General features: G+C 45.3%; 1 protein-coding gene across 1 annotated transcript; it reads left to right on the top strand.

The window, feature by feature from the left end:
• Positions 1-1,093: 1,093 nt before the first annotated feature.
• Positions 1,094-14,129, top strand: LOC141023197 (uncharacterized). Its single transcript, XM_073499540.1, has 3 exons — positions 1,094-2,185; positions 2,290-2,436; positions 13,791-14,129. The coding sequence occupies exons 1-3, from the start codon at positions 1,094-1,096 to the stop codon at positions 14,127-14,129; spliced, it is 1,578 nt and encodes a 525-aa protein (XP_073355641.1).
• Positions 14,130-14,433: the final 304 nt, after the last annotated feature.

Genomic DNA, 14,433 nt, shown 5'->3' with positions numbered 1-14,433 from the left:
TGAAAAAAAAATCACACTTTTTGCATTTTTCGAGGATCTAGATAGCAATTATTCAGTTGCCTTTGCCCATAAGCATGGATACTAATTAATTTTGTTATTAAAAAGAGGATGAGCATGGAGTATATATGGTCATTACAAGGAGTACAGTGTGTCAAAGAGTTGTTCGTCGTTTGTACTTACATTCAAATTTAAAGAGGTTTGCTCTGTTTTAATTCTCTTCTATGTATTAAATTATATTCTCGATTTACTACGTAATTTTTCATTCATAGTAATTAGTTGAATTTAGGCTGGACCAAAAAATAATATGTGTGTATTTGCAACCTGTTTTGTTTTTTACTTCCAGACTATATGGTTGAGTTTTTCTTTTTAAAACCATTTTCTGTTTACTATAGTTTACAGATTCGACCAGCCCATCTGGCTTCAATCAGCCCATCTGGTTTCAACCAGCCCATTTTACTTCAAGCTTCCGTCCGCTCAATATTTAACATTCTGATACAGCCCACACGGTCAACTTCCGTTGGCCCATATACACCATGCATGCATTCGAGTGATAGACTATGTCGTGATTTTTTTGCCACCTAGCAATTTATATGATTACACTAGCTTACACTGTTTATCTTAGCAATTGTCTACACTTGCCAATATATAGTACAAAGCTGTAGACGAGGTTCGCTAGTTGGCCCTACATGACTCTAACTCATGCAGAAAATAAATATGCAGGTACAGAAAACATCAAGATTATATTTAACATCCTCCAGATTGCACCCGCACGAGTAGATCGGGGGACAATGGGATGCTTCGGAAAAGAAAAATGTAAAACCCCCATCGCCGGGCATGTTGCATTGGTTATGCTGCTGTTTTGTAAAACGGCTTTCAGAACTGGAGCGCATAAGGAGGAGTGGACATGCAAAATCCTTCGTGCTTGCTTACCCAAGAGCCCAAGACTGCATGCACCGGCTGCTATATATTGTCTGCTATTTTCAGATCCACATATTTCTCTTCCCACAAACAACAAAATATTTGTCAGGCCGCGCGACGGAGGTGGTGGATCAAAGCGCGACTTGCGGCAGCGCCCCGGCCGGAGGGAAATCAGATGCACCGACATGGCTGCGCGGCGGAGCTGGCTTCCCCTGTTCCGTCCAGATCCACGGGCCGCACATTGGAGGTGGGGAGCGGAGCGCCGGAGGAGCCCCGGCCACGGAGCAGGAAGCCGTCCCTCCGGGCCGCATACAAGCGATTGGTTCTGCTTCTAGCTAAGGTTTCAACCGCCCTCCGAATCCCGCCACCGCCGCCGAACAAGCTCAACATCGACGACCCAGACGAGGACAGAATCAGCGCGCTCACCGACGACATCCTCCTCGGAATCCTCGAGCGCCTCGACCTGCGGGACGCGGTCCGCGCAGGCGCAGTCTCCACGCGGTGGCGGCACCTCCCCCACCGGCTCTCACGCCTGCACCTCGACGTCCGCCACTTCGGCGGAGCGACTGATCCGGTCGCGACCATGGAGGCGTTCACGGCCGCGACGTGCAGGCTACTGTCTCCTCCGGCTGAGTGCAAGCGCGCCATCAAGACCCTCCGCCTCGTCTTCTTCCCTGAGTCGGACCCTCACCTGAGATCCATAGGCCGCGCCGTCGAGGACGTTGTCACCCGTGGTGAGACTGAATGTCTTGAGTTTTACCTACGCTCGACATGCGCGAAAGAAGCTAGCGGGGTGTGTACCCAGTTCGCGAAGGAGTTCATGTCCTTCTCCCGTGCCTGCCCAGTTGCGTTCCGGTGGCTCACCGTGCTAACTCTCACGCAACTCGTGTTCGGAGATACCGACGTGGCCGAAATCATTAGGGCTTGCGACAAGCTCAGGCACCTCACCCTTAGATTCTGCATGCTGGTTGAGGAGCACTCCACGGTCAAGATCGACAGGCCGGGCTCTGGGCTCCAGGTGCTCGACTTGTTTTGCTTTGTATGCACGCGGGTCGAGCTTGTCTCTGTCCCCAAGCTCAGGCAAGTGTTGTGCGAATCATGGCGCTGGGGGAACCCTCCGGTGAATTTCGGCTACGTCCCAGAGCTTCGCCATGTGACCTTCAGTTCTCATGCCATGACGTGGCAGGCGCCATTCTCACTGAGCGAGTGTCTGTCAAGTAGTGCCAAGAACCTGTCTATACTCAATCTTAACTTTTCTTGCCAAATGGTTAGTCAATTTCTATTCATTCTGGATGAGTTTCCCATGCTTCTAAATATTGTGCATTCTTCTTCTCTGCTAAATGTTAGCTGTCTATTGTGTTCTTGCTGCAGATTTGGATTAAGCCGGAACATCCAAAGCACCTCACTGCTATGTTCAGAAACCTGACGGATGTGGAGTTTTTCGCTATCTTTCCTGAGTGTGATTTGAGCTGGACCCTGTTTATCCTTGAAGCTGCACCTGCCCTACAGACTTTCAAGGTATGGTGGTTACTTTACCTTCTTTAAATTTAATCCACATCTTAGCCTGGATATATATAACTCACTTCTAGTATGACATGCTTCCGGAATATTCAACATTAACAAGATATGCCAGGAAATTGATCTGATTTTCAATTACTCATCAAACTCTGTTACAAGTAGGTAATTATATTTAGCTAGGGAACACATGGATTGCATATGCATGATGGTGCAATGCAAGCGGAGGTTTCGTTGCTCCACTGAATTTTGTAGAGGGGACAATGATTTCATAGGAATCCTGGAAGCATATTCATGTCACTGGTAGAAAAAGAGGCTTCCATACGCCCCCATTAGTCCCCAAAACAAGCGAACTGCGACAAAAGGGGTCTTTAGTCGCGGTTCGGGAGGAGACCCGCGACCAACTATCTGGGCCTAGCGCGCTCGGTCGACAGCTGGCGGACGGGAGGGGCTTTAGTCCCGGTTGGCCTGGCCAACCGGGACTAAAGGTCCCCGAAGGCCTTTAGTCGTGGTTGGCCAGGCCAACCGGGACTAAAGGTCCATCCAGCTGGCGGACGGGGGGGGGGGGGGGGGGGGGCTTTAGTCCCGGTTGGCCTGGCCAACCGGGACTAAAGGTCCCCGAAGGCCTTTAGTTGCGGTTGGCCAGGCCAACCGGGACTAAAGGCCCATCCCTATATATAGGACTCAGCTCACTTCACTTCACTCAGCTCACTTCACAATTTTCAGAAGGGGGTGGTGGGTTTGCTTTTGGTTCCTCCTATGCACACAAGGTGTTCGATGAAATGCCCGAGAGCCTGAAACAAACATGATATGAAGTGTCCGAGCCACACTTGAGCTTTCTCATTTATTTTTCCTCCGCGATCGCGGTTAGCAACTTGAACCTTTCATGTGTCATTGATAAAATATGCATGTGTGTAGTTCATTGTTTAATTTGTATTATTTCTAGCTAGTTAGTTTAACAAATGCATGATGGTTAATTATATACTTTATATAATAATAATGCAGATGAATCGGCAATGGATGTACGGTCCCCGACTCTCCGGCGAGTTCACTACGGGTTTGAAAGATTTCCTCGTAGTGGCAAATGCGAACAAGCAGCAAGGTTTTATTATCTGTCCATGTGCTGTCTGTAAGAATCAGAAGGGTTACTCCTCCTCAAGAGACGTTCACATGCACCTGCTTCGGCACGGTTTCATGCCAAGCTATAATTGTTGGACCAAGCATGGAGAAAGAGGGGTTAGAATGGAAGAAGATGAAGAAGGGGATGATATCGATGACAACTATCATGATCATTTCGGTGATACTTTCATGGAGGATGATGCTGAAGGTGGGGAAGGGTTAGGTGAAGGTGAAGAAGAGGCACATGATGAGCCCACTGATGATCTTGGTCGGACCATTGCTGATGCACGGAGACGCTGCGAAACTGACAAGGAGAGGGAGAATTTGGATCGCATGTTAGAGGATCACAAAAAGTCGTTGTATCCAGGATGCGATAATAGTCTGAAAAAGCTGGGCTGCACACTGGATTTGCTAAAATGGAAGGCACAGGAAGGTGTAGGTGACTCATCATTTGAAAATTTGCTGAAAATGTTGAAGAATATGTTTCCGAAGAATAACGAGTTGCCCGCCAGTACGTACGAAGCAAAGAAGGTTGTCTGCCCTCTAGGTTTAGAGGTTCTGAAGATACATGCATGCATTAACGACTGCATCCTCTACCGCGGTGAATACGAGAATTTGAATGAATGCCCTGTATGCACTGCATTGCGTTATAAGATCAGAGGCGATGACCCTGGTGACGATGTTGAGGGCGAGAAACCCAGGAAGAGGGTTCCCGCCAAGGTGATGTGGTATGCTCCTATAATACCACGGTTGAAACGTCTGTTCATGAACAAAAGGCATGCCAAGTCGTTGCGATGGCACAAAGAGGACCGTAAGTCCGACGGGGAGTTGAGACACCCCGCTGATGGAACGCAATGGAGAAAGATCGACAGAGTGTTCAAAGATTTTGCAGCTGACGCAAGGAACATAAGATTTGGTCTAAGTACTGATGGCATGAATCCTTTTGGCGAGCAGAGCTCCAGCCATAGCACCTGGCCCGTGACTCTATGCATCTACAACCTTCCTCCTTGGTTGTGCATGAAGCGGAAGTTCATTATGATGCCAATTCTCATCCAAGGCCCTAAGCAACCCGGCAACGACATCGATGTGTACCTAAGGCCATTAGTTGAAGAACTTTTACAGTTGTGGGCCAGACCTGGTGTACGTGTCTGGGATGAGCACAAAGGAGAGGAATTTGACCTACGAGCGTTGCTTTTTGTAACCATCAACGATTGGCCTGCTCTCAGTAACCTTTCGGGACAGACAAATAAGGGATACAATGCATGCACGCACTGCTTACATGAGACTGAAAGTGTACGTTTGGTTAATTGTAAGAAGAACGTGTACCTGGGTCATCGTCGATTTCTTCCCCGAAATCATAACGTAAGAAAGAAAGGCAAGCATTTCAACGGCAAGGCAGATCACCGACCGAAGCCTGCGGAACGTACTGGTGCTGAGATATTTGATATGGTCAAGGATTTGAAAGTCATCTTTGGAAAGGGTCCTGGCGGACAATCAGTTCCGCGGGGAGTTGACGGGCACGCACCCATGTGGAAGAAGAAATCTATATTTTGGGAGCTAGAATATTGGAAAGTCCTAGATGTCCGCTCTGCAATCGACGTGATGCATGTTACGAAGAATATTTGCGTGAACCTGCTAAGCTTCTTGGCGTGTATGGGAAGACAAATGATACAAAGGAAGCACGGCAGGACCAGCAACTTTTGAAAGACCCAGATGACCGGCATCCGGAATGGTTTCAAGGTCGTGCCAGCTACGCTCTTACCAAAGAAGAGAAGGTCATTTTTTTTGAATGCCTGAGCAGTATCAAGGTCCCGTCTGGCTTCTCGTCGAATATAAAGGGAATAATAAACATGGCGGAGAAAAAGTTCCAAAACCTGAAGTCTCACGACTGCCACGTGATTATGACGCAATTGCTTCCGATTGCTTTGAGGGGGCTCCTACCGAAAAATGTTCGAGTAGCCATTGTGAAGCTATGTGCATTCCTCAATGCAATCTCTCAGAAGGTAATCAATCCAGAAGATCTACCACGGTTACAGAACGATGTGGTCCAATGCCTTGTCAGTTTCGAGTTGGTGTTCCCACCATCCTTCTTCGATATTATGACACACCTCCTGCTCCACCTAGTCGAAGAGATTTCCATTCTCGGTCCTGTATTTCTACACAATATGTTCCCCTTTGAGAGGTTCATGGGAGTATTAAAGAAATATGTTCGTAACCGTGCTAGGCCAGAAGGAAGCATCGTCAAGGGCTATGGAAATGAGGAGGTAATTGAGTTCTGTATTGACTATGTTCCTGACCTTAAGCCGATTGGTATTCCTCAATCGCGGCACGAGGGGAGACTAAGTGGAAAAGGCAAGATCGGAAGGGAATCCACGATATGTATGGACGGTCATTCTATGACTGAAGCACACCACACAGTTCTGCAAAATTCCAGCTTGGTGGCTCCGTACTTCGAGCAACACAAGAATATTTTACGCTCGGACAACCCGGGGAAGCCTGAATCCTGGATTAGAAAGGCCCACATGGAGACTTTCGGCAGTTGGTTGCGAAAACATTTAATGAATGACAATGATGTTGGAGATCAGCTGTACATGTTGGCCAAGAAACCATCTTCGACTATAACGACTTTCCAAGGGTACGAGATAAATGGGAATACATTTTACACCATCGCCCAAGATAAAAAGAGCACCAACCAAAACAGTGGTGTCCGCTTTGATGCAGCAACCGAGAATGGGCAAAACGTCACATATTACGGTTACATAGAGGAGATATGGGAACTTGACTATGGACCCTCCTTTAAGGTCCCTTTGTTCCGGTGCAAATGGTTCAAGCTAACAGGAGGTGGGGTAAAGGTGGACGAGCAATACGGAATGACAATGGTGGATTTCAACAATCTTGGTTACCTTGACGAACCATTCGTCCTTGCCAAAGATGTCGCTCAGGTTTTTTACTTGAAGGACATGAGTAGCAAACCGAGGAAATGGAAAGATAAGAAAACGATCAGTACATCATGCGATGATCCAAAGCGGCACATTGTTCTTTCAGGGAAAAGAAACATCGTGGGAGTGGAGGACAAGACAGACATGTCAGAAGATTATAATATGTTTGGTGAAATTCCGCCCTTCAAAGTGAACACTGACCCAAGCATTAAGTTAAATGATGAGGATGCTCCATGGATACGGCACAATCGTAAGCAAGCAGGGACACAAGGGAAGAATTGATGTGTAATAATTTATTGTACCAAACTTTGTATTTGGTCGATGAACTGAATGATGTATCAAACCTTTTGTCAAACCTTCAAGGGATTTTAAAATGAATTAGTTTTATTTTTCTGATTTTTTTGATATATAATTGTATTTTTAAGATTTTAAAATGAATTAGTTTTATTTTTCTGATTTTTTGATATATTATTTGTATTTTTAAGAATTTAAAATGAATTAGTTTTATTTTCTGATTTTTTTGATATATAATTGTATTTTTAAGATTTTAAAATGAATTAGAAACAAAATAATATAAACTTTAATAAAATATATAAGTACAAACAAAATAAAATAAATTTTAATAACATAAATAAATAAGTAATTAGAAACTTTAATAGCAAAAATAATTATCATAAAGTAAAATAAATAAGTAATTAGAAACAAAATAAAATAAAATAAATAAGTTTATTGTTGTAAGTAGAAACAAAACAAAATAAATAAAGCAAAAAAGAAAACAAAAAACAGGCAAAAAATAAAAAATATGCCACCTACTGGGCCACCACGGCCTGAATACGACTAGAAACCCATTAATGGGCCAGGATTCAGGCCCGCAGAAGGCCCAGTAGGCCCACAGGCACATAGTGACAGAATAGGCCCGTAAGCCTGCATTTGAGAGGAGCTCGAAGTGGTGAGCGCAGCCGCGCTTATAAACCACTGTCGAAGCCTCTCGGCTAGCGAGGTGGGACTAAACATCTCACCGCACCGCGCCAGTTCCAGCACAGACCCTTTAGTCCCGGTTGGGGAGGCGGACCGCGACTAAAGGGTACCCTTTAGTCGCGGTTGTTGTCCCCAACCGCGACTAAAGGGTCTTTCTGCGCGGGAACGAAAGCGGCGCCAAAACCCTTTAGTGGCCAGCCGCGACTAAAGGGTACCTTTAGTCGCGGTCCGCCTCCCCAACCGCGACTAAAGGTGCGTCTATAAATACTGCACTTAGCAGTTTCGCCACTTCCCATTCGCCTCTCTCTCGACGCCGAAGCGCTGCCCCGACGCCGATCGACGCTGACGCCGACGCCGAAGCCCTGCGCGCCGCCGCCCCCGTCCCCAGTGAGCGCCGCCTCCGCCCGTGCCCTGCCCTTGCCCGCCGCCCGCCGCCCGTCGCCCGCCGCCCGACGCCCTGCCGCCCGCCGCCCGACGCCCTGCCGCCCGCCGCCCGCTGGCCCTGCCTGCCGTCCTCCGCGCGCCGGCAGAAGAAGAAGAAGGAAGAAGAAAAAGGAAGAAGAAGAAGAAAGAAAAAGGAAAAAGGAAGAAGAAGAAAGAAGGAAGAAGAAAAAGGAAGAAGAAGAAGAAAGAAAAAGGAAAAAGGAAGAAGAAGAAAGAAGGAAGAAGAAAACAAAAGAAAAACAGAAGAAAAACAAGAAAAAGGAAGAAAAAAGGAAAAAGGAAGAAAAAAAAGAAAACAAAAGAAAAAGGAAGAAAACAACAGAAGAAAAACAAAGGAAGAAGAAAAAAAGAAAGAAGAAAAAAAAGGAAAACACAAGAAAAACAAACAGAAGAAAAAAACAAAAGAAAACAAAAAAAAGAAGAAAAACAAAGGAAGAAGAAAAAAACAAAAGAAAACAAAAAAACAAACAGAAGAAAAAAACAAAAAAAAGGAAAACACAAGAAAAAAGAAAAAGGAAAAAGAAAGAAAAAAAAAACAAAAGAAAACACAAGAAAAACAAACAGAAGAAAAAAACAAAGGAAGAAGAAAAAAAGAAAGAAGAAAAAAAAAGGAAGAAGAAAAAAAGAAAGAAGAAAGAAAGAAGAAAAAGGAAGAAGAAAAAAAGAAAGAAGAAAAACAAAGGAGGAAGAAAAAAAGAAGAAGAAAAACAAAGGAAGAAGAAAAAAAGAAAGAAGAAAAAAAAAGGAAGAAGAAAAAAAGAAAGAAGAAAGAAAGAAGAAAAAGGAAGAAGAAAAAAAGAAAGAAGAAAGAAAGAAGAAAGAAAAAGGAAGAAGAAAAAACAAGAAAGAAAAAGGAAGAAGAAAAACAAAGGAAGAAGAAAAACAAAGGAAGAAGAAAAAAAGAAAGAAGAAAAAGGAAGAAGAAAAAAAGAAAGAAGAAAGAAAGAAGAAAGAAAAAGGAAGAAGAAAAAAATGAAAACCAAAAGAAAGAAGAAAGAAAAAGGAAGAAGAAAAAAAGAAGAAGAAAGGAAGAAGAAAGGAAGAAGAAGAAAGAAAGAAAAAAGAAAAAGGAAGAAGAAGAAAGAAAGAAGAAAGGAAGAAGAAGAAAGGAAGAAGAAGAAAGAAAGAAGAAGAAAGGAAGAAGAAGAAAGAAAGAAGAAGAAAGGAAAAAGGAAGAAGAAGAAAGGAAGAAGAAGAAAGAGGAAGAAGAAAGGAAGAAGAAGAAAGAAAGAAGAAAGAGGAAGAAGAAAGGAAGAAGAAGAAAAAAAGAATTTTTACTTAAAGAATCTTATTTTTTAATTCCTCCTCCTCTATGTCCCCTTAATCTTATTTTTTAATTCCTTTATACTTAAAGAATTTTTACTACATGCAGGAGTGACATATGGCGGACGATAGAACCGAGCCGCTTAGGGATCCGGAGGCTGAACGTTATTTAATGGGCATCATCAACAACGAGATTCCTTATGTGCCGGGCTCAGAATATGAGCAACAAGAGGATGTAGTCTCTTCTTTTCTGAACCTTGACGGTGGAACAGAGATTGTCGATGATCAAGAAGGTGAAGGAACGGACATTGTCGACGGAGGTCAACCGTCAACAACCGACGATCTCGAATTGCAAGTAGCAACCACCTCCGGCGAGGTATATATATACATTGAGCCTCTCGTGATACAAACTTACTGAAATGTGAATACATATGTATTAACGCGCGCGACTCTCTTTCTTTTTTTAGCCCTCCGGATCGAGTACGACAAAGCGTGGCAAATCCAAGGCGATGAAAACAGGAGAAACATATGCCATTGAGTTTGTCAGTGAAACCGGCAAGCCCCTACAGCACACCTCAAAGTTTATCAACCAATGCGGAGTCGTTGTTAGAGACAACGTCCCGATCACCGTCCAGGAATGGAAGGAGCTAAAGAAGGCACGTCTTGGTTTCAGTTTTGTCGACAAGAGAACGAAAAAGGATTGCTGGAGAAAGCTTATGGAACATTTCATTCTACCTCCGGAATACAACAAAGTCGATGAATTCGGTAACGAGGTTCCGGGTGGACGTCAGAGGAGGAGGCTAGTTAAAGAGTTCGCTCTTCAGAAGATGGGCGAAGCATTCCGGAACTTCAAGAAAAATTTAACCCGTAACTATGTCAACAAGGGCAAGACTCCGGATTTCAATGGACAACATGAGAAACTGAAAGATGATTGGCCAGAATTTGTGAGGCAAAAGCAATCGGAGCATTTCAAGGAAATATCGAAAAAAATAAGGATAATGCGAGTAAGAAAAAGTTCCATCATATTATGGGGCCAGGAGGATACCGCCTTTCGGAGCCTAGGTGGCAGAAGATGGAGGAGGACCTGAGGGTGCGAGGAATCCCTCTAGGTACAGAGGGATGGGACCCAAGGGCCAAAAGCTGGTGGTACGGGCATGGGGGATCGCTAGACCCGGAGACAGGGGTGTGTGTTCACCGGCAGAGACAGTTTGCTCCCACCCAAGCCCTTATTGACACAATGACCCAAGCTCAAGAGGGCTTGATCAAGTTCAACAGAGAGAAAGACGCACTGACAACAGCCCTCGGGAATGATGAACACGGAGGACGTGTACGAGGCAAAGGCAAAGTTCCGTGGAAAGTTGGGTTTTCCCAGGACAATGACCCGTACTGTTACAGAAGCCGTAAGAGAAAGACGGACCGGGATGCAGATCTTATGACGAAGTTTGCATCGGAACTCCATGAGTTGAAGCAGACCGTGCATGAACTAGTGAAAGAAAAATCGGCTGCAGGGCCGCATGAAGATCATGAAGCGGATCGCGGAAGCCAGCAGCGGAGAAGCAGCGTGGCTTCCACGGATGCCCCGCCTGGTGCTAGTGCACCGATGATCGAGATTCGTGCACCGGAGCCTCACTACCCCGTGGATGATGTAAAGGAGATGAAAGAATGTGATCTGCATTATCCCGTGGGGAACGTTTCCACGAAGGTAGCTAGCGGCAGTGCTTTACCCTGTACACCTGGAGCACTCCACCACAACAACCCCATTGCATATGGCTATGCTCGTGTCACGGTGGAAGACATAGTCCAAGGGTTTGAGGACCTGGAGATTGACAAACCTACACCCGAAGGGGAGAGAAGACTTGGAGATGTCAAGCGCCAGTTCATTCTATGGAAAAAGAAGTACATAGTGTTTCCAGGCGAGGCGCCAAGGCTAGCAAGTCCACCCCCCTCCGATGGTGGTGGTGGTGGTGGTGGCGGTGGTGGCGGTGGTGGTGGTCGTGGTGGTTCACCTACACCTCCTTCACGCCATTCGACGCCGTCCCCCGATCCACAACCTCCGGCGGGTACGACGCCCCCCAATCCTCCTCCGGCGGGTACGACGCCCCCCAATCCACCTCCGGCGAAGAAGCAGAAGCAGGCGGACAACAAGGAAACCCGCTCTTGGACTATTAACCCGGACCCTTATGTACCTAAGACCACAAGGGTACCGGAGCCATCACTGAAGCCTCTCCTCCCAAGGCCTGGGGAACTTAGTGAAGCTGAAACCAAATTGGCCGCGTCTGCTGATTATGAGAAATGGAAGGCGGATATGAAGGCGAAAAAAGAGCCTGAGCCCAAGCAAGTATTCACTGAGAAGCAAAAGAAGTGGGCTAAGGATTTTTTGACGACACCGTCCCAAGCCGAGCTGAATATGCCTGACGACTATGGACATGAACTTCGTAGGCAAGCAAAAATATTGAAGGAGGAGAAAGAAGAAAGTAAAAAAAGCGGGAAACAAGTTGACCATCTCGGGATGCAGAAGAAACAATCGATCCCCCCGCTCATAGTGAAAGCCGGTCCGGAAGAGGGCCCCGAGATCATAGCAGCTGCGGCAGCACTTGAATTGACTGTAGCGAGTGCCATGAAACAAGCGTCCAAGATGGGTTTGACTCTTCGTGCCTTCTTAGGCCTTGAGGATGCGCCAGTATGTGAGATAGCATTACAATATGTGCGGAATGGGCCTCTCGTCGAGCCTGCGCGGGAAAAGAGTCTACCACCACAAATGCGAAATCTGCTACGTTGGTACAAGCAATTCATAACATGGGCCGACAAAGAATATATTTATGCGGATGTTACAGATGAGCATCACACCAAACGGTACTCTGTAGAAATTCATATGAGTGAATTGTTCCAGCTGTTCAATCTGCGCGACCTCGACAAATCTATGCTGAGTTGCTACGTTCTGTAAGTGATTTATTTCTACCTCATCTCGTTCTTCATTGCCTGCGCTATATATATATATTGTCCTAACTATATTGTTGCGTACGCTATTATGCAGATTGAAGATTTGGGAATGCAAAATAAGAAACATCCATGATGTTGGGTTCATTGACCCACATATCGTTAATGGACATGTGTTACAACATCACCCCGAAGACGTGGAGAAAGACTTGTACAAGTTTCTTAGAAAGCATCAACTCAAAAGTCATATTCTATTTCCTTACCATCTTGGGTGAGTGTTTCTCTCTTGTGCCCATTCTCTTTTGTTTACTCCATGCATGGTATGTCTAATCGATGAGTTATGCATGACTGTGCATGTAACGTGTCCGCAGGTTCCATTGGATTCTGCTAAATATTGAACTTCACACCTCCAGAGTTCTAATCATGGACTCTATGGATTCGGATCCAAAGCATTGGGCCGACATGAGAAAAATGCTGCAAAAGTAATTATTTTCAATCATTTGAGCTCTATATCGATCGGTCTCTTTCGTTCATTTCCTAATATCAAGTAACTAATAACTCCCTTGTTCATTTAATTTTCTTTGCCCTGTAGGGTTTGGAGACGGTTCTCAGAAGAAATTGTCGGTGAATTCAAACATGAGCTAGATTTCAGAAGGTTAGTTAATGTGGATAAGCAGCCACCGGGGACCAATCTATGTGGATACTATGTTTGTGAGAACATCCGGAGACACACCTCTGAGCGGAAGGCATCAGATAGCGTGCGGAACGCGACGGATAACTTGCGGAGGAGGCTTAGTCCAGAAGCTCGCTTCCGACCAATTCAAGAAGAATTAGCAGGATTTTTCATGAGGGAAGTCATCAATCCTAAAGGAGAACACTATACCGAGGACGAAGAAATTTATATGCATACCCGAGATTGAAACTTGTACGAAGTTGTATATGGTCATCCATCCTAATTGTGTATGGAAACTTGTTCGAAGTTGTATATGGTCACCCGAGATTGAATATATATTATATATTCCTCTTGAATTCTTCTTGTTTGAAATTTCATATGCATGTATATAGTAGCGTAGAATATGTGTACTGAAACTTTATCAAAATTAAAATAAAACACAAAATAAAATATAAAAGAAATAAAACACTCCAAACTAAAAAGAAACCAGGTTTAGGGGGGCTAAAACCCTAAACCTGCGGAGGAGCCCTTTAGTCCCGGTTGGCCACGAGAACCGGGACTAAAGGTCCTCCGCCCCGACGGACCACGGGCGCCCACGTGGACGGGCTTTAGTCCCGGTCAGCCACAAGAACCAGGACTAAAGCCTTTAGTCGCGGTCCGTAAGAGGCGCGACTAAGGGGGGGGGGGTCTTTAGTCGCGCATATTTAGTCCCGGTTGCACAGCCGGGACTAAAGGCTGTTGCGAACCGGGACTAAAGGGCTTTTTTCTACCAGTGTGTGTGTTACTTTTATGCAGGATTTAGTTCAAGCACATTCTTTCAAAAGTTTTGTAGGGGCCTAAACTTACCTAAATGGTAGTATTGCTATTGTTGCAAAATTTTAAATGGCAAAGGTGTTTAACTGCAATTCTTGCTATATATATGGTTTCCTGCATGCATGGGTTGGTTGCGAGTTTAATTGTACCATGTATTGTTTACTTTCTATGTCGATCATCCATGCATGAAGTTGTCTCGAGAACGGTATGCTTGTCTCGGAGCGGTCGAGGACAGTGCCGAGAAGACCAATGTGGTGTGGGACCCATCCAAGAATTTGAAGCACCTGAACTTGAAGTCGCTGCTGATGTCCGGGTTCGAGGAGGAAGACAAGGTGACAAACTACATAAGGCTAGTCATGGAGCGAGCTGTGGGATTGAAGAGAATCGAGATGTATGGTGTACACCCATGTGAGAAATGCGATGCCACTGACCCGACGAGATCCCAGGTGAATGAAGCTTGCAGGCGCCTGGTCAAGGAGCGACTCACACATGGATCCTCCTCAACCGTGGAGATATTAATAATGTGCTGACGGGTATTGTCAAGGAATGCTACGTCGTCTCATAACGCTCGCTGCTGTTGTAGTGATGATTCTGCATGTGGTGGGCCCAGTAGTTATTTAAATTTCTAGGTACTAATAGCCTGAGAATACTTGATTGATCTGGACCTTGCAGTGTAGCTATATTGTGTGTACTTTTCTTTTCAGTACTTGCCTTTTGTATGCTGATTTGTTCACCTGCTTGGGGCATCGCTCTAATTCTTCACTTCTTAGGAAACCTTGTGGTAATAGACCCCCTTCCGAATTTGTGTAACACTGCTGAAGCAGCTAAGGCAAT

This window comes from Aegilops tauschii, chromosome 5, assembly GCF_002575655.3.
Source record: "Aegilops tauschii subsp. strangulata cultivar AL8/78 chromosome 5, Aet v6.0, whole genome shotgun sequence".
NCBI classification, from domain to species: domain Eukaryota; kingdom Viridiplantae; phylum Streptophyta; class Magnoliopsida; order Poales; family Poaceae; genus Aegilops; species Aegilops tauschii.
Note: the sequence above shows the minus strand (reverse complement) of the source record. Positions and strands in the feature narration are given on the sequence as shown.